The 23373-nt window shown below is 37.8% G+C and overlaps 2 protein-coding genes across 3 annotated transcripts in view; both read left to right on the forward strand.

Moving 5' to 3' along the window:
• LOC129743575 (cytochrome b-c1 complex subunit 7) lies at positions 1 to 782 on the forward strand. Its single transcript, XM_055735631.1, has 3 exons — positions 1 to 141; positions 290 to 337; positions 436 to 782. Exons 1-3 carry the CDS (start codon positions 105 to 107, stop codon positions 681 to 683), a joined length of 333 nt encoding a protein of 110 aa, XP_055591606.1. The 5' UTR covers positions 1 to 104; the 3' UTR covers positions 684 to 782.
• An 864-nt stretch (positions 783 to 1646) lies between these two features.
• The window catches only part of LOC129743572 (lysophosphatidylserine lipase ABHD12), a 34814-nt gene continuing 13087 nt past the window's right edge, over positions 1647 to 23373 (forward strand). The window contains exons 1-3 of one of the 2 annotated variants that reach the window (XM_055735626.1): positions 1647 to 1805; positions 9280 to 10202; positions 10336 to 11011. In XM_055735626.1, the coding sequence (XP_055591601.1) occupies positions 10917 to 11011 (95 nt within the window). In that variant the 5' untranslated portion in view covers positions 1647 to 1805; positions 9280 to 10202; positions 10336 to 10916. The remainder of the gene's footprint in view (positions 1806 to 9279; positions 10203 to 10335; positions 11012 to 23373) is intronic. The other variant, XM_055735628.1, reaches the window with a different exon arrangement.

Here is a 23373-nt window from a genome sequence, read left to right on the forward strand (position 1 = left end):
ACATTTTTGTTGTTGTTCCTTTGTAGAATTTTCTTCCATCCGAAAGTGTGCGGAGCTCGCATCGGTGTAATTCTAATATATTTCGGTGAAAAACCCAAATTAAAATGTCTTACATTGCCCGGAAAGGACCCCAGGTTGCTTGTGAGTATTCCTTTCCCTGCTTTTATATTTAAATTCAAGTATGATACTGTTATAAAGTTTCGTGTATGCAATGCAAAAATTACATAATGCGAGGCGTAATATTCCTACTTGTGGATTTCCAAACAGCTCACATTTTGCTTTATTTTAGCTGCTCTCGGCAAGTGGGCCTACAATCTGTCCGGATTCAATCAGTACGGTAAGAACAATCCTAAATCTGCGATGCCGAATGGCATTGTAAACAAAAAAAATTGAATCAAGTTAACCTCACCTTAACAACATTCTTTCTCCTCCCAGGACTGCACCGTGACGATTGCCTGTACGAGGATGACGACGTAAAGGAAGCGATCCGTCGGCTGCCGGAGAAGCTGAAGGACGATCGTAACTTCCGGATCACCCGGGCCCTGCATCTGTCGATGACCAAGACCATCCTGCCGAAGGAACAGTGGACCAAGTACGAAGAGGATACCAAATATCTGGAACCGTACCTGGAGGAGGTCAAGCGCGAACGGGACGAGCAAACCAAGTGGGAAGCCAACAAGTAAACGATGTAAAATTTTCTATGATAAGGAGAAAGTTTACATTGTTCTGATCAAGAGTTCTATTCGAAATCTAGGAAAAGAAAGTGAAATCGGTTAAGTATACATTTTTTATCTTTTATATTGGTGAAATATCACATACATTTGAAGACAAAAAATCATCCTTCAGGGAATTGTTCGAATTATGTTTAGTTTATTTCAGTCAATCGATTCGAAAACTAATTTTCTTAATTATTTTAATCACATTTTTTACGAATCAGGGGGTTTTCAACGATAAATGTCAAGTGATTTACCTATATTACAAAGAATTAGATTTTCAAATTTACAACTAGCTAAGTTGAATGGTTGAAGTTCCTTCATTCGCATCACGAATGAAAGTAACTTCGATTCAGCTTGCCTGTTTTCAGGAAAAAAAAATTTAAAAATCTACCATTAATTTGGATTGAATGTTCAAATATCATTCAATAAAGTATTTTGTCTGTTTTAATGCTTTAAATCGATTGAATGCATTTTATGCTTGATGCTTGATGATTTAAGCTAAGTTGTAGGTACCTGTGGAGACGAATAAATCCTAAATCGTTGTTTAATGTTGAGTTTTGTTCAATGGTTATGAGAAAAGTTACAATGACAGTACTTGAATGCTCATGTTTTACACTCTGAAATATTGCAAATTATGAATAGATATTAAGGAAATTTTAAAATTTCATTTACAAATATGAACCGAGTTTATTACGTTATGTTATTTTCTAAATTTCTCTAATAATTAAATCAAATTTTGTTGAAAGTTAAAAAAATGTTAAGCAACAAAATCTGTAACTGTTCCGGTCACAATTTCTAGTTCGATCTCTCAAAATCAAATTTGTTCTGCTCGATTTTGTGACCTGGAGCAACTAGAGTCACAATTTAAACTTTCAAAGTCCGATCGTGTACGCTGAATGTCACCGCCTGAAATTTTCCGCCGTATCAAAACAGCTGTGTTTTGTTTTGACGAAGGCGGCTCGTTTGCAACAACGATAGTACAGGTGTTTTTCACGTTTTTCATGCAAAAATAACTTTATAATATAAGTTTTTCTGGTTCGTACGGCTTCTGATTTGTAGGAAAATACAGTTGTATACCTTCCGGGTCTGGTAAGTAAATCAGATAACATAATTTATATCGAACCATTCTAGTTACTGCCATTATGAGCACTCAAAACTTTTATTGATTTTTTTTCAAGGAACCGCTCAACGTGGATAAATTATGCAAAGATAGTGTCTTTAACGATTTGTTAAGAAACAAGCATTTTATTGTTATAAGTAGATATCGAAAAAAATAGAATTAATTTTTTTAATATTCAGGTACTTGCGTCTATATTACATGGAGTTGCAACAGATCATCAAAAATCAAACTGCCTGAAGAAATTGCAATTTTAAACGAGCTTGAACTAAGATTTACTTTCAAGCTTGAGCCTTCGAAATGTAACATTTTACATTTAACGGATAGATTTGATTATGAAGCATTAAAGGTGTTGAAAATGAATCAAGAGCGTGCCATGAAAAAACTTCTTGCCGTACAAGACCATTCGTTCCGCACCGTTTTATTGTCTAGAAAAAGCAAAGTCAATAGGTCGATTTTGCATTGATCTACACAATGATATGGATGGATCGAAGCACGTGTTTTCGTACCCCGATCGGACAAAAGGAAATGTACGGCAGGCCCAAGTGAAGTTTTCTATTGCGAGTACTGGTTCGATCGATGTGTGAACTGTTTTCGGGTTTTCTTTGTTTGCACGGCAGCGCTACTACTGTATCGTAGAACTTTATTGCAGAATCCTTCACAACCATTTCGTTAGTGCCTCAAGGGAGCCATTTAGGACGAATACTATTCTTGATTTATTTTAACCAGTGTTCCGAAAATCAATCAAAATAAACAATCAGGATACGTTTCTTATTTGAAACATTCTGACTGTATAATAGGAAAGCGCCTCTCGCAACTGCTTCACCCGACTGGTATGCAATCTCGATCAGCGCTCTACTGTATTCCGAAGAAAAATCCTTAAAGCTTTAAGTTTAGTGTAGACCATTGTATTTGTAGTGTCTTTAATTTTAATTGTTGATGTACAATAAATTAATATCGTTGAATACTATTTCACGCTGATAAATGTTGTCTTCCATCGCACCCATCTTTGCAAAGAAATCTGCCCTCTCATTGCCTAATATCGAGCAATGTGAAGGGACCCAGACAAAGGTAATGTAAAAGCAACGTATTGATAAAATACTCATCATATCGTGTATCTTCTAGAGAAAGTACGGCGTGTGCAATTTTTTAAGATCTTCCGGATGGGCTCCCCACCAGGTGCCAGTTATTGATCAGAAAAAATTGATTCTTTGTTGGCATTTTTTTTCAGATACTCAATATGGGCTCTCCAGGTAGATTTGGAATCAAATCAAACCCTAAGATACTTAAAACACCTCGATTGAGTGATCGTTCTACCAGGAGTAGAAGCTTTGGTTGAGCTGGTCTATGCTTCTTAGAAAAAAAACACCATCTCAGTTTTCTCTGGACAGAAGTCGATCCCAAGCTCCAAAGCCACTGAGATTCATGTTGTAATTAAGTTTTGTAACGTAACATCTCCTCGCACTAAGTAACTATATTATTAAAGTTCTCAGCATGAGTAAATTTTGGTTCGCGTTTGTGTTTTTCCTTTTGCTGTCAGACATGCTGAGAACAGTTAGCGTCCATTACCAGGGAACTCATATGAGCTTCTTGGTGTGGGGGAGTGTGGCGGGCCGCTAAGAAAAAAAGAAAAAAAAACCCAGGGTGACAGTCTTTTTTTTAATTAGTTGATCACCCAGGTGGTAAATCCTTTTTACGGATTGCTATCCAAGGCACGGCGAGCCACCGCGTCCTCCCAGTTTGCTACTCTGGGTCCATGGGTGCAATTGGTGACTCATGGGCACAGAAGGCTATTTGAAACCTAATTTGTAACTTTTATACTAGATGCATGCGATTGACATGTCAAAAAAGGCTTGCTGAGGAACTTCTTGGCGCTTCAAGTCCACAGAAGGCTATTTGAGACAGAATTTGTAACTTTTCTACTGAATGGATGCGATTGACATGTTACAAAAAAGGCTATTTGAGGAACTTCATGGAACTTCAAGTCCATAGAAGGCTATTTGAGACCCAATTTGTAACTTTTATACTGAATAGATGGGATTAATATGTCACAAAAAGGCTATTTGAGGAACTTTTTGGAACTTCAAGTCCACAGAAGGCTATTTGAGGAACCTTTTGTAACTTTCATGCTCACACCCGAAAAAAATCGGTACCAATTTTCTTTGGAACCTTTGCTCAGCGAAATTCGAACTTTTTAGGCATGAGTTCAAGTAGATATGGGACTTTTGGTTGCTTGGGTTATTGATGGCTTCCATTCAAACTTCTACCCAAATTAATTTCTAATAACAATATAGTGGATAGAATTACGAATTGATGATTCATTGGGAGTCATCATTTTCGAATCAATAATGCCGAACCCTTCATAACTTAATCTTTATCTGTTGAAAATCAAAAACAACAAAAATGGAAATGAATACTGGAATAATACCATCGCAATCGATCATTTTGAAAATTTATTGGGAAATACGATTCTTTTTGTTTCCCGATTTCAACTCGCTCATACGATCTCATCTACTGATTCAATCGTTGAATTCAAGGCAAACGACATGGCAAAAGTACTTGTAAGTTTTACAAATGTATCTACCGTGACCGGCCCTAATTCTGCGCAGTCCCAAACTCTGCGCATTTTCATTTTCAAACAGAAATATTTCAAGATATGATGAACAAAATATCCATGAAAAAAGCTAAAACTCTTCAGTTACTGTTTATCTTCAAAATGATTCCAATTATTTTGAAATCGGATGAGTTGTTCGCGAGAAATGGAAAAAATTAAAATAAATGTAGGAAGCAAACGTTGAAAAATGGCCGCCGTTAGCAGTCCAGCTTAAGTGTTATGAAAACAAAAAGATCAAATGAAACAGTGTTGAACAGAATTTTCTCATTGGAAATGCCTCTACGGGGAAGATAAAATCATTCTAAACATGACTGCTAAAAAATTTGAGAAAAAAATGGTTTTTCAAATCAAAACAATGATTTTACCAATGCGCAGAATTTGACACCATTTGTTTACTTATGTTCCTAATGCGCACAATGAAAAGCACCGGAGTGAACTGATGTTAAAGCTGCAAGGAATTGAATGCAGGGAGTTGGGAGACTTTCAATTACAGTTTTCTAATAAGTTTTATGAAGATTGTGTATCCGTAAAGTTGTTGGGAGTTTCTTAGGAATCTCTTCGAAACTATATCTTTTGTTGACAAAAAAAAAAAAAAGAAAATCTTGATTTGCGTTCTCTTTCGTGTTCGCGTGTTAATCGTTCGGTCCCAACTGTATACAGACTGTTCCGACGTATAGAAGTAGTTCCGGCAAGCCACAAAATCGCCCCAGCTAGGGGAACTACGCGAAGCTTTTCTCGGTTCACCCGCTCACTCGCACTCGTTGACTAACTGATACTGAATGATATTAAACCAAATGAAGCAGCGCGTAGTTCCCCCAGCTGGGGCGATTTTGTGGCCCGCCGGAACTTCTTCTGTATGTCGGAATAGTCTGCACTGCACACCAACGAAACAAGTTAGTTTGACCAGATCCGGCGAAGAACGTGATCGGTCAACAAATATTGGGTAAGCGAGCTGCAGGAAAAAGCATCTGCAAGCAACATATAGCAAGTGTAAGAAAAAGTGAAAGATAGTGTCACATAAGGTTCAAATATCCAAGGCTTGAATTGGCCCTTTTTCGTAATTTGCAATACTTTACTAAGCGTAAAACATGTTTTTAAAACTTTTTAGTTAAATTCAATGTTTGTCTTACAAGTACGGAATGGTATATTGGTTTTATTTGGGTGCGCAGAATATGGGACATATGCGCAGAATTAGGAACAAATAGAAAATAGTGCGCAGAATAAGGGCCACTTGCATTTTTTCCAAATGTTGTAAATAATCCACATTTTTGCTCCGAAATTGAGCTCTCATTATTTTTGCCGTTAAATTTGTTAGTTAACCCAACTGTACACGAAATTTTGAGGAAATTTATTGGAAGGTAAATTTTTTATAACTTAAAACATTCGAAAAATCCTTAACTGCGCAGAATTAGGGCCGTTCACGGTACATCTTCTATTTCTTTTATATTTCAAGTGAGATGGTTCAAACAACGATTAAGCAAGATTTAACTTTCGAAATTCGAAGTAATAGCCTAAACAATGGGTGGCCTAGATTTTCACCAAAATAGTCTTCTTTTGAATCGACGAGCCGACAGAAGAAAATGATTTTTTTCCTAAAAATTTGGCGTTATGTACAGTGTCGGATAAAAATTATTGCATAAATTTGAGGGTCGTTTAAAGTCAATCCCCATTGTAGCAGCGGGCCATAAAGGTTTTGAAACTTAAAGATCCCTGAATGTACGCAAACATTTTTCTTCCAATATACATAAAGAGCCCATAGGCGGATCCATGATGCGAAATTTTTTCAAGGACATTCATTTTTTGCTGTGTGCTAGCTTCAAAATAAGGACATTTTGGTGAAAATACCCTAAACAATCTGGTCATTTGAAAGTATTCAAGTGAAATTGAATTTCAATGTGATATAAATTTGATAAAAATCTACGTATTGTTATTTGTTATTTATTTCTGATCAACGGATCACATGTTGATCCAAATGATTACTTTAAATTAAAGTTAAAAACAAAACATTTAAATCTAACTATGGGGTTCTCAAGGCCCTAATCACTTTTCTTTGGAAAACATCCCTCGAAATGTCGAAGTCAAAATGCTCCGAAAAACGGTTGAACGATTTCATTGCACCGATGAGGGCGCTGTTAGCTCCGTAATTGTTCATTCGAAAGGGAATGTACAATTGAAGATCCTGATTCCTAAATCCACGGGGTCGTACACTAAGCGAAATAACCTCCAGTAGCGTGGGACAGTCGATTCGCGATGTCAGGAGGTCGGCGACAAATGAGGCACGTGTTACTTGTCTGCGGGCTTAAAGGGTGTCGATATCTATGAGGCGGCATCGATTTTCGTAGCTAGGCAAGCGAAAAGGGTCTTGCCAGTTCAGGTGCCTAAGAGCATATCGCAAGAATCGCCGTTGAATGGCCTCGAGCCGATCGACACCGTTCTGGTAGTAGGGACACCAGACAGCTGAAGCGTATTCAAGGATGGAACGAACAATGCTGCAGTATAAGCTTTTCAGGCAATATTTACACGTCCTTGAAGTCCTTCGCCACTCTAAAAATGAAACCGAGACTTCTGGATGCTTTGTCGATCACGTAGTTGGTGTGTGGCTTGAATTCCATGCACTGATCTAAGATTACGTCAAGATCATTAACGTGGTTCACACGTGAGATGGGTTCGTCTCCAAGGAAGTACTCCGCAATTAAAGGCTGCCGCTTACGAGAAAAGCTGATGACTGCACATTTGCTGCGGTTTAATGGCAGGCAGTTAATGTCGCACCACTCAGCGAAGAGGTTGAATTGACATTGCAGAAAATTTATGTCGTCGTTGTCGTTTATGGTTTTAAACAGTTTTAGGTCATCAGCATAGCAAAGTTTGGGGACGTCGAGGAGTGACAACACGTCGTTGAAATAAATTAGGAAAATAATCGGTCCGAGATGGCTGCCTTGAGGCACACCGGAGGTGGCAGGAAACTGCCTGGAAAAAGTGTCACCCGTTCGATCAATCAATTTATGACCAGTTAAGTAACTACGGAACAAGCTGAGTAGATACCACAGCATCCTAAAGCGTTCAAGTTTTCCGACGGCAATCTCATGATTCACCTTGTCGAATGCAGCGGACAGATCGGTATAGATTACATCGGTTTGAGATTTGGCAGCAAAACTTTCATGCACAAAAGAAGTGAACGTTAACAAGTTACTCATCGTTTGGGCATCATTGGATCATTGATCATTGGAGATGTTATTTTTGCAGTACTTGAAGAAAGGATCCTAAACCACCAATTCGAATAGTTTGGCTATCGAACATAAGGCAGAGATTTCACGGTAATTTTTAACATCTCTCCTATCTCCTTTTATATGTACCGGGAACATGTAGGCTTCCTTCCATAGTAGAGGGAAGGTGGCTCTATCTAGCGAAGCTTGAAAAATGAGCCGAATAGGGGTCAGCTAAACAGACATAAAACTTTTTAAAAAAGCAGCTGGTATCCCGTCCAGGCCCGTAGAAAATGAATTCTTAAGCTTCGCTGCTGCTCTAGAAATGACTGCTTCCTCGATATCAACACCATTTATTGAAAAGCCCAATGGCAAAACGTTCCTGACAGCGCTAGCTAAATGTTCTGGGAATGTTGAAGCTGAAGTGAAGATACTGGAAAATTTTTGGGCGAAGAGATCGCAGATTCCACGATCAGAGTTCGCCGTTATGCCGTCCAAAAACATGTTTGAAGGTATACCAGGTTCTTTCCGCTGACTATGTATGCGTTTCCAAAACGATTTTGGGCAAGACTTGAGGTTACGTTGTACGCGACGTAGATAGATAGATATCCCTAGTTTAGGATGATTTTTGCTTCTTGTAGTTTCGAAGAGCACATCTTTTTCCGCCGCTAGGGCGTTTTGGAACGTAACGATCGATGACATAATTCAGAATGTGTGAAAAGGTATCAGCGGCAGCGTTGGGATTTGAAAGATCAAGCTCAGATACCCAGTCAATAGTGCCCAGAACGTGAGAGATGTCGCCGAAGTTAGCGTTCTTGAAGTCGAGATAGAAGCTGATTTCTCTACTGTAGCGTTCAGCATAGTTACTTCAAGTGATGCCAATAGAGCAGAGTGATGTGGGACTACTTTAACGAGCGGTGCAGGAGCGAATTCGATGGTCGGTAAACGAGGTCCATCATTGGCAAAGCAGTCCAGTGTACGAACGTATTCGTTCACCACATCGTTGATCTGGCGCAAGGTCGCTGCACTCAGGGAATCCAATATGATGTTTGAAGATGCCTAAAAAGTAGAGCGGGCTGGGTCCGGGTACAGAAAGCTGCCATGGTTAGAGCACCACTTCAAACCGGGCATATTGAAGTCGCCAATGACAAGTAAGTCATCTTCTGGAGCGTAGAAAGAACTAACTTCGAAGATGCAGCGAGAAAACGACTCAGCGAGGGCAACATCTCTTGAGCGATCGGGTGGCAGATACACTACACATACGTACAATTTCCGGTCTTGTGATTACCATTTTGTCTTATTCCAAGTTCCAACGTTGCCTATGAAAAGGCGTCATACGGCATTACAATGAAAATCTCATATGTTGGAGTGAGTAGTGAAATTTTACAATCAACGTGATAATCAGAATATGCGAATACGGCATATGTATTTTCTTAACAGTGAAGACGATTTATAAACACGAATAATACTTCAACAAGAAAAATATTTTTTTTAACTTGGTTATATATTTGAAATGTTGAGTGTCGATTCTAAACAGTACGTAAGGAAGGTTGTAATTCTGAGCAGTTTAGCTAGCATAACAAAAGCTTCATACTAATAATTGCAATCTATTTTCAATTTCAATTGCAGAACACTTCTAAAGACGTCTTCATACTTCCATTGCGTTCACAAGTAAATCGTGGCGACTTCATCAGAATCTAAAAGCTTGGAGCTTTAAAAAAACAAAAACACTTAACGTGCGAGCCAGCTGCTACTACATGTGCCATAACTTTGCTTGGATGTCGAGAATGACCTTTGGACCTCGTTTGAGCTATTATCATTTATTTACTGAGATTTACGGTATTATTGAGGGGTAAACGAAATACCCAAAGAGGACCGAATTGAACAGCGCAGAGCGCTAAGAATAATTGAGTTGAACTAGTAGTGACTTACAAATTGGGATATAATATCATATCCAATTGGTTGACAATAACCGTGTTGGCGATATCCGCTCAAATTGTTTAGCAAAAGTACAGCTGTAACGGAAGAAAATAATGCGTCATGCAGAATGCTCTCAAGGAGGCAAAAAAGAAAAGAAAAGCATAAAATAAACCCGTATTCGACAATAACAAAACAACTCGTCTGAATTGTTGGCATAAGAACACAGAAAGCTTGAACCGGTTCTTGGGAAGAGAGTATTGCCATGAGAAGAGGACACGATCATTAATGGGGATCGCCATAGTTTCTTTTTATCGTCATCGTCTCTGAAGATTGATGAAAGCACGCAAACGAATAACTGTTGCCCTTAGTAGCTATTTCTGCGAGAAAAAAAAGGCTCCGTTGATTATACTCTCACTCTATTATCAGCACGGTATCAGACAGAAGGAACACAGGAGGGCAACCAAACCGGTGCCAGCTCAACTCAACCCAACCAACCAGCCAGCCAACAATAATAACAAAGAGAGTATACCCTCGAAGTGAACCGCGAGGGAGCGCAGTCTGTCATCAGCTTTCGAACCGGTCGGCGGAATACGCGGAATGTATTTGATCATTCGGAGGCGACTGCTCAAAAGGTGAATTGATTTTTTATAGCTTTTTTTTATCGAAATGGTTCATTAGTTGTTTTTTTTTATCCTATCGCGAACGTTACTCAATTCAATGGTGTTATGAAATTGCTTATCCATATGCAAAAAAACCCATCATCAGCAAACGGTTTTGCTGAGACTTGTTTAGTCTGCTGTTGTCACACTGCACTTGACGATAATCGTTCTTTGTGCTTTCATAGAACCAAGAACATGAGTCATTGGAACAAGAAGAGTTCTATGATAAATATGTTAATTTGAATTAGATTACAAAAGTGCTCTCAAGTCAATCTTAACTATAAAAGAAAAAAGTGGATGGTTCCTTTATTCCTGGGTGTATGAAGTTATAGAAACAAATCATTACGACTCTTAAAATCGGTACCTATAGCCTCTGAGTGGTGAGAATCGTGCAAAAATAAACGAAGCCCAAAAAAGCTTTGCGAAAGTGTACCCGAGCCGAGACAGACCAGTGGTGTGGCGGTCGGTATTTTGATTTGTGCCACCCTCCTCTAATCATAGCAGCAGCAAAGCAGAGCAAAGAAGATTACCGAGGCGCAATTAAAACTACTGGGGCTTTAATTAATCCTCGATCGGGCGATCTCGACTATTTGTGTTAGAAGTAGGTATAAGCAGAAAGGTACAATTCGCTCGATTGTTGGTTTGTTTGGTGAAAGAGAGTGAAAAGTTAATAAAAACAAGTGCAACATGCCCCGGTGGTTCGATATCGACATACTCATAGATGTCTTCTTTCGGACGTTCGTCATTCCTGGCATTGTTGTGGCCCTCTGGCTCACCGATTTGTAAGTATAGTGAACTTTTCTTACTGTGATTATAATTCAAACCAATCTATTTCCTATTACTATTTGTAACAAAAAAACATTTGTCTACATAGATTTGCAAAATATAGTGTCGTCACTCAAGGCACGTGCTCTTGTTACACTATTCGAATCTCTGAAGGTTTGTGTAATTTTGTTTATCCTATACAAAAGTGATGAATAATATTTGTTGGCATCAAGCACTGGCAGAACTAAGCTAATTTATTGTCAATAAATACTCTACCTGTCTTAAGCATATTACTTTTACAAAATGTAGAAATAATAAGATGCATTTTTGTTTTTCTACCATCATCAAGTCCTGATTATAACTACTAGTTTCCTCATCCAGATAGCTAAGTAGACATAATTTTCTTTTTATGGCGGTATTCGACGAATATTAATGATTATTGCTAGTTTTCAGACTCTGAAGTTAAAAGTATGAGTAAATAAATCAATTTTTGACGGTCGCCATATTAGAAAGAATAGCACGGTAAACAGCATTCCAATGCTCTTTGATTTTGTTACGCGATTTCCGTAAGACTGTTCTTGTGTAGAAAGTGTTGCGTGCAATTTCAACTCGTATTTCGGCATAACTAAGATGCTTTTAGTCACGTCCAAGCAAGATTGGCAGTCACTCGAATAGTTTAAAAAAAAAACGACATTTTAGGGCGAATACATTTTTCACATCAGGATTTCCGTGGGCATGGTAAGAGGCTCATTTATATCACTTTGATATAAATGGGTATGCCTTGTCGCGCAAGATCTTAAAGAATCGAATAGTGATAGTATCACACCAGATCTTGCGAACACGAACGGATCACTGATGAACACCAGTGAAACGGAACCTACGTGTTGGCCCCACGGCTTTAAACAAACGTCTTACCAGTGTTCAATATGGTCCGATCAGTATTGATTGTTTGACCTGATATAATTTTTCATACAATTTGTTTAATAAAGTTTTATATTTCAGGTCCGGTATTCTGTAGGTCCAGATGTGTCCCCGTATCCTAGTCTGTAATGGGTCACGGGTTAATAACTGTTCAATGTGTTACTAGGCAAGGTAAAGGTAGTAGTATTCGTCTCCCCAATGCTCTAGTAAGTGTGCATTTGCGGTTTATGAATTTCGAAGGATTATTCTTAAATCAAGCAATTTACAAGAACTAGAGGCTCATTGGATCAGAATGCTTTTTGGACAGTTTCCTGTTAACAATAATTCTTTCTCGTTTCAACGCTTTTTGGTAGATTCGTCTATTGTTCGGTTAGGCTTGAAATTCAATTAAGGTAGTCGAAGAAAGATGTTACGATTTTGAAAAACAATAATATAAAGGCAGTCCAGGAAGATAATATTGGGAATTAAAAATAGAAGTGTTATTTCTTTCAATCGAAACAGATTGAGTAAAGTTGCTCTGAAAAGATGTTCAGCATTGTCATTAGTAGTATGGTCTTGTTTGGTTATTTATCAATTATTTTATTGTTTGTGTAACGTAGATTTTTTTTTTACAATTGCTGCAGTGATAAACACCTTTTAATGGAGATTCTGTTTTATGGTATCCAAGCTGTTAATATAATTACAGAGTAGCCACACATTTGTTTTGAATCTCTAAAGACTTACTCATTTGTAAATATTTTTATACGCCAATCTATGCTAATCTCAAGAGAAAACTATCATGGGCTCAAAGTTTTTGAATCGAGTAAGGTTAGGTGACAGGTAGGGCCCAACATAACACTATTCACTGTGACAACAAACCTCAGTCCTACAAAGGCTACTATTTGTTGCTCACTTCACATGACACAATACTACTCACTGTGACAACAAAACTCGGCCCTATAAAGGATACTATTTGTTGCTCACTTCACATGACACATTATTACTCACCGTGACAACAAAACTCAGCCCTACAAAGGCTACTATTTGTTGCTCACTTCACATGACACAATACTACTCACTGTGACAACAAAATTCAAGCATTGCTCACTTCACATGACACAATATTACTCACTGTGACAACAAAACTCAGCCCTACAAAGGCTATTATTTGTTGCTCACTTCAGACGACACAATACTACTTAATATCACGACGAATCCAGCAAACAAACCAAACCAAAGCTACTATTTGTTGCTCACTTCACATGACACAGTGTTACACATTTACACATTATACAACTGATATAAAATACCCCCGCTCGCATTACGGCTTATTGGCAAGCCCAGCCCTGGTTCGCCAGGGTTTGACTTGTCAGAGAGCAACCGGAGTTTAAATGAGACACATTCTTAATCCGCCCGGTGTATTGCGGTCTCCTCCCAATCCTACCCATTTCATTTACCTAGCTTTCCCCCGCGGTGAGTAATTTTGGCCTCAAAAGGGCCGTGTGATTTCTCATAAAGCTGCCGCATGAAAAAAAAAAAAAAAAAAAAAAAAAAAAAGAATACATTTTTCACATCAGGATTTTGGAAACGCTCCTTAACATTTTTCGGCCTTGCTCCAACAGTCTCTTGTAGGAAGATGTTTTGTACTTGTGCTTTCTTTTACACAAAAAGTTATGCCTGAGCGACTTATAATGTTGTGATTATCAACCAATTTCGAGAGGACGTGACGAAAGTTTTGGAGCCTATTCTTCAGAAAATCGTGTATAAAATTTGTTTTTGATTGCTAACAAAACAAAATGTTGTATCTTTAGAATTCAGAATTAAAAGCGCTTACCTATTTTTGAAAATAAAATGTGTATTTTCTGATGGTTGATGGTATGTGAATGATTGAAGTTGGGACGTCACAACGCGCCACTTTTCAAATTTGTTGTTCTGGAAATGTAACAAATACTAAGCTGATTTTTCTATAAACAAGAAGTCATATTTAATTATGAACAGTAAAAAAATCTTTAAAACAGTGCGATTTTTTTTTTAAATAAGGCCGGAGTAAATAACAAATTCTTCTTATATCACCCCACCCGCTTAGATTTTTCAGAAAATTCTGAAGTTCGAAGTAAAGAAAGTTTAAGATATTTTATTGGATCATTTGATAAATTCTTTGAAAATTCGAACTGCTGAAAGAAAGAAAGTGAAACTTTAACTAAAATACAAAATATATGTTTTGATTTTGTGCAATGTAGCTTGTTTAGCTAGGTTTATTGCATGCAAAATTTTGTCCAATTTGTATACATTTATTGAAAATTTGGATTATTTTTTTGTATGCGTTTTTACAGCATCTTTTAACCGACGCCAACGGCTAATCGTCTTATAACGTCGATACATCCGTCTTATTTTTTTTTCCAAAGTTTAAACTTTATTGAATACATAAGAAAAAGCATTCACACTTAACTCTAACTTAAATTCTACAACTTCTATTTCGTTACTTTAAAAAATATTGATACTTGAATCAAAAACTTTCTTACAGACTTTCCTATTATTCCATCTAAATTCTCTTATATGTTTTTTAAACATAAACAAGCTAGGATTTTTATAATTGATCATATTGTAATTTATAGCTTCTGCAACAAGCCATAGAGCGGTTTTTTCTTCAAAACTATTATCATTTATGTCTTGGTATAAAATCTCTTCTGCCATTTACGATTATTTTTAGTCTTTATCTTATTACTCTTGAGATCCAATTCCATATTATATAAGAATTTGTACATGAGAGTATCCTATGCAAATTAGAATCTATCTGCTGACAAATGTCACAATAATAACTATCTACATTAGCAACATTATGGTTATACAGTTTTACTTTGTTTGGATACACATCATTATAAACTTCAAATAACATAGATTTTGCTTTAGAGGTTAGGTAATTTTTTCCTATGTTTTTCCAAATATTTGTCCATTGCACATTTACAAATTTTTGTTCTATTCTAATTTTTATGTCTTTTTTCTTGAGTAAGAATTTGTATATCAATCTGTTTGTCTTTAAATCATCCTGATTTTGAATTTCAAAGGCATTGCTAATCCATTTTTTACCATTGAATGAATTTTTTTTTAAATTTGTGTTTTTCATGAAATAGTGATGAATCGGTTCTTCATTTTTAAACAAAATATTCCGAATGAATAAAGTTTGACATTGCACTTCAGGGCCTAACATTTGCAATCCTCCTCTATCTCTATCTAAATAAAGTTGATTCCTTTCCACTCTAAACAGTCTATGGTGACTCCAAATTAAGTTGCCAATTATCATTTTGAGTTCAGCTAAATGCTTGTTAGTAGGTGGTAAAATTTGGGCTATATACCACACTTTAGAGAGTAAGAAAGTATTTACTATGAACACTTTTTCAATTAAATTCAATCTCCGCGAATTGTACAAATGTATGGTTGATTTCACATTAGCAATTATCATATTAAAGTTTGTGTCTATCATCTGCTTCATATCACTTGTTATAGTTAATCCTAATACCTTTAATGAATTTTTTTCTGCGATAATCTGAGGACCCAAAGAACAACTGGTTAATCTTAAAAACCCTGATTTCTTGAAATTTAGTTTGATTCCTGCGTCATTGGAATATTTATTGATTACTTCGAGAACTTTAGAAATTTCGTCGTCATTTTTAACAACCATTGTCAAATCATCTGCGTAACCTAGTATTTTTATGATTTTGTTATCTATCAGAATACCCACCAGATTGTCATTTAAATGTCTGATCATTGGTTCAATGTATAACGAAAATAATATCATAGTCAGGGGACAACCTTGGCGAACTGATCTTTTTATTTGAAATGAATTAGTTAAATATCCATTAAATATTACACGTGAGGTTGCCTTGCAATATATGCCTTGTATACATTGTATAACCTGTGCTGGAAATCCGAAATTGCTCATGATTTTCCATAATTTCGAATGCTGAACTGAATCAAATGCTTTTTCTAAATCAACACTTAATAAGGCAAATTTGAATCTTTTTGATTGATTTGCTTTAATGCACAGTGTCCTTATTATGTCAAGATTATCTGTACAGGAACCGCCAAGTTTGCATGCTGTTTGTTCGTTTCCTAAAATTTGTTGCATGCATAAAGAAAACCGTTGAGCTAAAATTTTAGTGAAAATTTTGTAATCGGCGTTCAGTAAGGATATCGGGCGGTAGTTATTAATGTCACTTTTATTTCCTGTTTTGGGTATTAAAATAATAATCCCACTAGAAAAAGATTCAATAGGTACCAAATTTCCAAATAATATCCCATTAAATAATTTTAATAGACCTGCTTTAATTGTTTCGAAAAAAATATCATAAAACTCATATGTGAGTCCATCAGGCCCAGGGGCTTTTTTCTTGGTTGCCATTCTAACAGCAAGTTTCAATTCATCTTCACCAATCTCTTCTAATTATTTCAATTTGCTTTCCACCGAAAGCTTCTTATGAACATGATTTAAAGCCTCAAAAGTACCGCTATCAACACTCTTTTCATTAAATAATTCCTTAAAGTGATCAAAAATGAACGCCTTCACTTTATCGGGTTCCTTAAGAACTACACCTGAATTTTTAATCCCTTGCGACAATTGTGGTTGAAACTTGTTTTTAATCATTCGCGACATGTGACAAATTCCAGCCTTTTCTCCTTCTAGAATTTGTGTATGCATCGTAGCGTTTCATGTAACTTGATAACCGGTCTTCCTCAATTTTAATGAGATTTGATTTGACAATGGTCATCTGATCAAAAACATCTCTTCCTTGTGCAAGTTGTGCATTAAGATCGTACATTTCTTTTATCAAATTATCTTTTTGCTGCCGTATTTGAGAGTTAAATTCATAAGATTTGCGACTAAAAAACTGCTTTATCTTGTTCTTAAAATCGAATGACCACCATTCATTAAAGTTGCTAAGGTATTTACGTCTTTTTTTTAAGCTGTTCATACGCGTCACGGAAATCAGACCTTACAGATTCGTCATTCATACTATGTGTACTAATTTTCCAGTAACCTTTACCTTGTATTGGTAATCTTGATGAAAGATCAACAATGTAGCTCATTATCACAGCGTGATGATCCGAAAAAGCTATCGGGATTGTTTCTAATTTAACAACACGTTTTTTGAATAATTTATCAACGTAAAAACGATCCGTAACCGCGAAGCAGAATGCCCTCTATGAAATGTGAATGCTTTTTTGTTAATTTTGAGTGAATGAGCAACATCATTCAAACCTAATAGCCTAACAAGTGTGTTCAATGCCTTAGAAATATTATTCCCACTCTCATTTTTGTAATCATCAGCTTCAAGAACGCAATTGAAATCCCCAGCGAAAATAGTTGAGAAAGTGTTCATCTTGTTGAAATGTACAGCCGTTGTAGAGCTGAAAAGTTCGTCTCTTTCGCGCAGATTAGAGCCTGAGTGGCCGTAAATATTTACTATATTTATTCCTTCTGCTGAGATTGATAAAAGCCTACCATTGGGATCGAGTAACGGGTTTTTAAACCTAATTGACTTCCTTATTAAAGTTGCGGTACCCTTGTTGTCATGGCTAATATTAACTATAGCAAAGTGTGTGGAAATGAAACCAAAATTATCAAAACTGCAGTGCAATGTCAATGTCATTTTTGATGATAAAATCTTTTAGTAGCAATTTCTTTGATTCAATAGAAATTGAATTAATATTGATAGTTGCAATTTTCCTTAAAATATTCATTCTAAAGAGCTCTGAGTTCTTTCGCATCTACAATATGATCAATGAATTTCTGCAAAAGTTGTACCTGTGTGAGACTACTTACTCCGTGATCGACCGATCTCAGTCGGTGTCACTTTAGGTGTAGTTGCAATCTCAGCGAGTGTACCTTTCTTCGCCCTACGGGTACGCCGAGAAATCTGCTCGCTGAATCCATCCTCATCTGTCGCAGTCTCCGATAGCAGAGATCGGTGCCGTTTGACTGCACTCAGTTTTTTAGCTTCCTCGACCTCCATTTTTTCACTTTCCGCGAACTCTCTGAGTACCTCGGTGAAAGATCTTTCCTCCTCTTCTAAATCAGTTATCCGTTTGTCTGTTGTTGTTGATGATGATGATGTCAAAGTGGTCATCCTCAGCTGTAGCTCCGGTTCCATTTGTTTGGCCACAGGACTCTGTACCACTCCTGAGTAGCTCATTGGAGCCTGCTGTTCAACCCCGGTAAATTTGAATCGGCAGAGAGGTAACTCAAATCGCCAGAGGGATCGTAACGATCTCTCTAGCGATTTTGCTTCATCACATCGTAAGAGAGGAACACACCATACGCGTGCCTTGGGTGAGTGCCACGAATTTAGCTAAGACACGCCCTCCAGAGAAACACACGAACATAATCCGAATCGTGTTTGTATGTTTCCCTCCGAGACGCGTGTTCGCCTGCCTGAGAAGTCGACAGCTACGATTGAAAGCACACACGGGACACGGGGACAAAATGCGACCACACCGTACGAGTGTACGATTCAAACTGATTTCGCATGTACGCATTCGTATTTGTTGCCTCTAGGTATCTCGGCAGGACAAACCAAATGAAAATATTTGCGTTCTTGGAGTGTTGCCGAAGTTAACCGTTTTATTCTAAGTTCGGTGACTCAACTCTCAATTTTTTGCATGCTCTGTCGATTTCTGAGAGGACGCGCTTACTGGGACCCTGCTACCCGGTAAATTTGAATCGGCAGAGAGGTAACTCAAATCGCCAGAGGGATCGTAACGATCTCTCTGGCGATTTTGCATCATCACATCGTTAGAGAGGAACACACCATACGCGTGCCTTGGGTGAGTGCCACGAATTAAGCTAAGACACGCCCTCCAGAGAAACACACGAACACAATCCGAATCGTGTGTGTATGTTTCCCTCCGAGACGCGTGTTCGCCTGCCTGAGAAGTCGACAGCTACGATTGAAAGCACACACGGGACACGGGGACAAAATGCGACCACACCGTGCGAGGGTACGATTCAAACTGATTTCGCATGTACGCATTCGTATTTGTTGCCTATCTCGGCAGGACAAACCGAATGAAAATATTTGCGTTCTTGGAGTGTCGCCGAAGTTAACCGTTTTATTCTAAGTTCGGTGACTCAACTCTCAATTTTTTGCATGCTCTGTCGATTTCTGAGAGGACGCGCTTACTGGGACCCTGCTACCCGGTAAATTTGAATCGGCAGAGAGGTAACTCAAATCGCCAGAGGGATCGTAACGATCTCTCTGGCGATTTTGCATCATCACATCGTTAGAGAGGAACACACCATACGCGTGCCTTGGGTGAGTGCCACGAATTAAGCTAAGACACGCCCTCCAGAGAAACACACGAACACAATCCGAATCGTGTGTGTATGTTTCCCTCCGAGACGCGTGTTCGCCTGCCTGAGAAGTCGACAGCTACGATTGAAAGCACACACGGGACACGGGGACAAAATGCGACCACACCGTGCGAGGGTACGATTCAAACTGATTTCGCATGTACGCATTCGTATTTGTTGCCTATCTCGGCAGGACAAACCGAATGAAAATATTTGCGTTCTTGGAGTGTCGCCGAAGTTAACCGTTTTATTCTAAGTTCGGTGACTCAACTCTCAATTTTTTGCATGCTCTGTCGATTTCTGAGAGGACGCGCTTACTGGGTAGCAGAGCTAGCTGGGAGAGCCGCGTGCGTTCCGTCGATTTGTTGATCGTTCCCTCCCTCTTGAGTGATCCGTTGTTTATTTTGAGAACAGTTGGCTTTAATGTGACCTTCTTTCTTACACAAATAGCACTTTTGCTTGAGTCCCTCATAGTAAATTCTTCCTCTTCGGTTCAAGAAGAACAAATAACCTGGGATCTCCTTTTTCACCTCTCACACCCGTGAAAAGTCCAACTTGAGTTCGGCTGGGAATTTTTCTTTCAACATTCTCTTTATATTTCCAAACTTGCCCATCACAGCCGCGATATTGCCGTCGGATACTTCCGGAGGCAAATCGAAAATACGAACATATTTCGTATAGCAGCCCGCAACTCCCATTGAAACATCCACTGTTTTACCATTAGAATAGCAGAACTTAAGGACTTCCGAGTTCTGAGCGATCGCATCCTTCATTGCCTCGTGCGTCTTAAATTTAATGTACAAAGACTTTTCTTCGGCCACCTTGTAGGATGACTCCATCTTCGCCTTGTCCGCATCGAATTGCTTTACGAACCTGGCCACTTCGACCAACGACGGCCCGGGAGCACCATCAGGAAACCTGAACGCAACGGTATTCTTCACCAAATCATCAGCCATAGCAAAAAAAAACCGTACACAGCACTGCTGCAAATTGTTTTTTATATAAGTAGCGTTAGATCGAAACACGTCTGCCTAATACGAAGTCTGATCGTCAACTGAGGCCGGAACAAAGTTCATCAACAAAACTGTTTTAGAATTCTTTGGCTCGAATGGTGATTTTTGTTGTGCTGACTTAATCATCATTTTGAGGCTCCAGAGAGTTCATTTTTTTGTACTCCTTTCCACAGGACTTTAACTCACTAGGCGACTGTTCAGATACCACGTGGACATAAAAAGTAACCCACCCCAGTCACCCACCGTGGACATTTGGCTAGCCCACATCCAATGGTTGTTTAAAAAAAGCGGTAAAGCTAAAGTTCATTAAGAATTGGGACAGTTATGAATGCGTGTATAACAAAAACCGTTCGTTTAATCGGAATACTTTCTAGTTAATCTTGAAAATTATGAACAAAATTACATTTCCTTTATTTGTGAGAGACACTTCTACTTTATTCTCGGTGTCTGTCTTCGATCGCCGCTACACTTTTCTCAGTCATGATATTTATCAGTTTTTTGTACTAATACTTCCTCTTAAATATACGCTCCCGATTTCAAACTCCAAATTATGTTGTTGTGGTTCAAAACAACGCTTCAGTGGCACCCCTCAACTTTGTGTTCGAGAATTCTATACCCAAAACTTAGTTCGACAGTCGAACTCCAATTTAAACTATTTTCATGCCGCTACTTGAAATACTGTACGGCTGTCGATGTAAATATCTCGAAAATGCGTCAGTTTTGAACTTTGAAAAAAAAAAAATAGAAAAATAGACAAAATATTTGTTTTAACAAGAAATACAATGCTTCAAAATTTCATTATCAATTTTCTTAAAAATTTTTATAATCGATCACAAGGAACTCAGCTATCACCAAGAGAAAGTGTCTCGTTTCTAAATGGGTTATGCTTTGTGTTCCGGAATGAAAACCTTGAGGGCTGAAATCGCTTCTTGGCCCGCCAAAGGCCTCATGCCAAATTTCAGAGCATTTGGTTCACTCTATGCGCAACACATAGCTTCTAACATCAGCTTTTTTGAGCACTAAGTGGAATTTTTTTTTTTGAGCATTTTTTTGCTGGTCTATAGACTTTTTCCGAAGCATGTTTTTTCTTTCAATAGTGGCATATTGACACTCAAGAGTGGATGAGGTTTAAGAAAAAGGGAAAAGCATATAAAGTTTTTTTTTAAATCCTTTGAAAAACTGTCACACTTTGATGAGAAGTATTTTTATCTTTAGTAGGTTGGTTTTTTAATTAGCACGAAATATATTTTTGATCGTTCTCCATAAAATTTATAATTCATCAAAACAATACCATCGAATATACCAACGTTAAAAAAAATGGTTTTGTTCGACCACTTATTTACGTTTTAAAAATTTTCTATGAAATTTAAATATTTGTTTGCTTCGCCATTTAACAAATTTAGGATATCTTTAAGCTTCGGTTTTGATGATTTTGATTCACGTTAATACATACATATATCGAAACTCTCTGGAGCCCCAACTTATTTGCTTTTGAGTTAAACTGCAAACAAACATTAATCAGACATGTGCGGACGAACTGATATCAGGAACTCCCCATAGAAAGGTGGTTCAAAAATAGTGGTATGTTCCTTGACCTATCAGAAGGTTTCATGCACAATTTTAGCTCATTCGGTTAGTTCTAGTGGGACGCTAGATGACCCTCATGGTTGTATGGGAATTTGACTTCGTTTGTTCGAACTAAACTGCGAAATCCACCTTTTGGCTCTAACTTGTGAGCGTGCGAATCCATGGCTCTCTAAATTTGGTTTTCCTAATTCACATGCTTAGGAGTTCGAACCTAAAAAGTGGAATCTGTAGTTTAGCAAGAGAAAATGATGTCGAATTTCCATACAAACTTGAGCCTAGTTGAGCGACCGGTTAGATAAGGATATATCACAGAGAACAGACATACAAGCTAGCCCAAGAAACTTGTGTAAAATTTCCAACGATAGTTTTGAACTTTTTTTTTGTTTTTTGGCTGGGCCTTTCCGAAAACTGGCAACTTGAAAATTTGATTTGTAACTTTTGAACGGCGCGATAGATGGCACTATTTCAAGTCAATTTCTTACGAATTTTTTGAATGTCAGCATTTGAAATTTTACACACTTTTTGGAAGATTTTTTGTTCGAGCTTGTACGTCTGTTCTCTGTGGATATATTATATTGTTTTTTTTTTTAGATTATACCTAATCATCAAAAATGAACTCTTCAAAGTTTTCAATCGATTATCGGTCAAAATTGTTTCAATCGCAGTATTTTTTTCTAAATTGGATTTGAAAGTTGACGCAATTTGACATATTTTTTCATCTTTAGATTCTCAAAATATGAAGCGCAGAGTTTTTTGTGCATTTGGTAGCTGCCCAAGCAGACTTTGTATGTATGTATGTATGTATGTTGGTAATCCACCATGGGTGCACGGATTCACCGCAGTTTCTGCCAAAGTATGTGTTCACATGCATTCTTTAGATTATTAAGTTCAACGAATCTCCAATGCAGCGCGCCACCATACCCGGACCCCATGGCTTCGTATGAACTGTTATGAAGTGAGTGTATTACGTGTGTTGATGTAGGTATATTTTGGAAGAACGAATCAATCAGGTGGGCTAGTTTACTTACAGGTATTCCGGCATCCGTGTATATACCTGGCCAGCTGGCAACTGATTGAACATTCCAATTATATAATCAGTTACAGAATGAAACACATCTTACCTGTCGGCCGCCTCTGGGATTCAAACCCAAAAGTTTTTCTTACCGATACCGGGAATCGAACCCAGTACGCCTGGCGTACCAATACCAGACTCGCGCCAGCCTATCCGCTAGACCACATCGGCGCTATCAGTGTAGCTGCCCAAGCAGACTTTGATGCACAAATTAAATGCAAATTGAAACCAAAATAAACTGTAAATAGCAAAACTGATAGCATCTTTTGGTGTTGAGTTGTTTACGATAGTAAATTTAGCCATAGATAAGATATAAGATGTCAAATTTTGCTATCGATGAAAATTATGTGATGCCTTATATTGGCATCCTTGAGCTCTTCACTCTAGGAAAACGAGGTGTTAGTTATAACAAAATTAGGCATTACTTTGCTAACCATTTATGAAAATTTGTGTTCTCCT

Source organism: Uranotaenia lowii, chromosome 2, assembly GCF_029784155.1.
Source record: "Uranotaenia lowii strain MFRU-FL chromosome 2, ASM2978415v1, whole genome shotgun sequence".
Classification (NCBI taxonomy): domain Eukaryota; kingdom Metazoa; phylum Arthropoda; class Insecta; order Diptera; family Culicidae; genus Uranotaenia; species Uranotaenia lowii.

Coding starts and splice junctions, on each gene's coding strand:
- LOC129743575 (XM_055735631.1), top strand. CDS start 105: ATGTCTTACATTGCCCGGAAAGGACCCCAGGTTGCTT. Junction 142..289: donor GAAAGGACCCCAGGTTGCTT/GTGAGTATTCCT, acceptor GCTTTATTTTAG/CTGCTCTCGGCAAGTGGGCC. Junction 338..435: donor GTCCGGATTCAATCAGTACG/GTAAGAACAATC, acceptor TTCTCCTCCCAG/GACTGCACCGTGACGATTGC.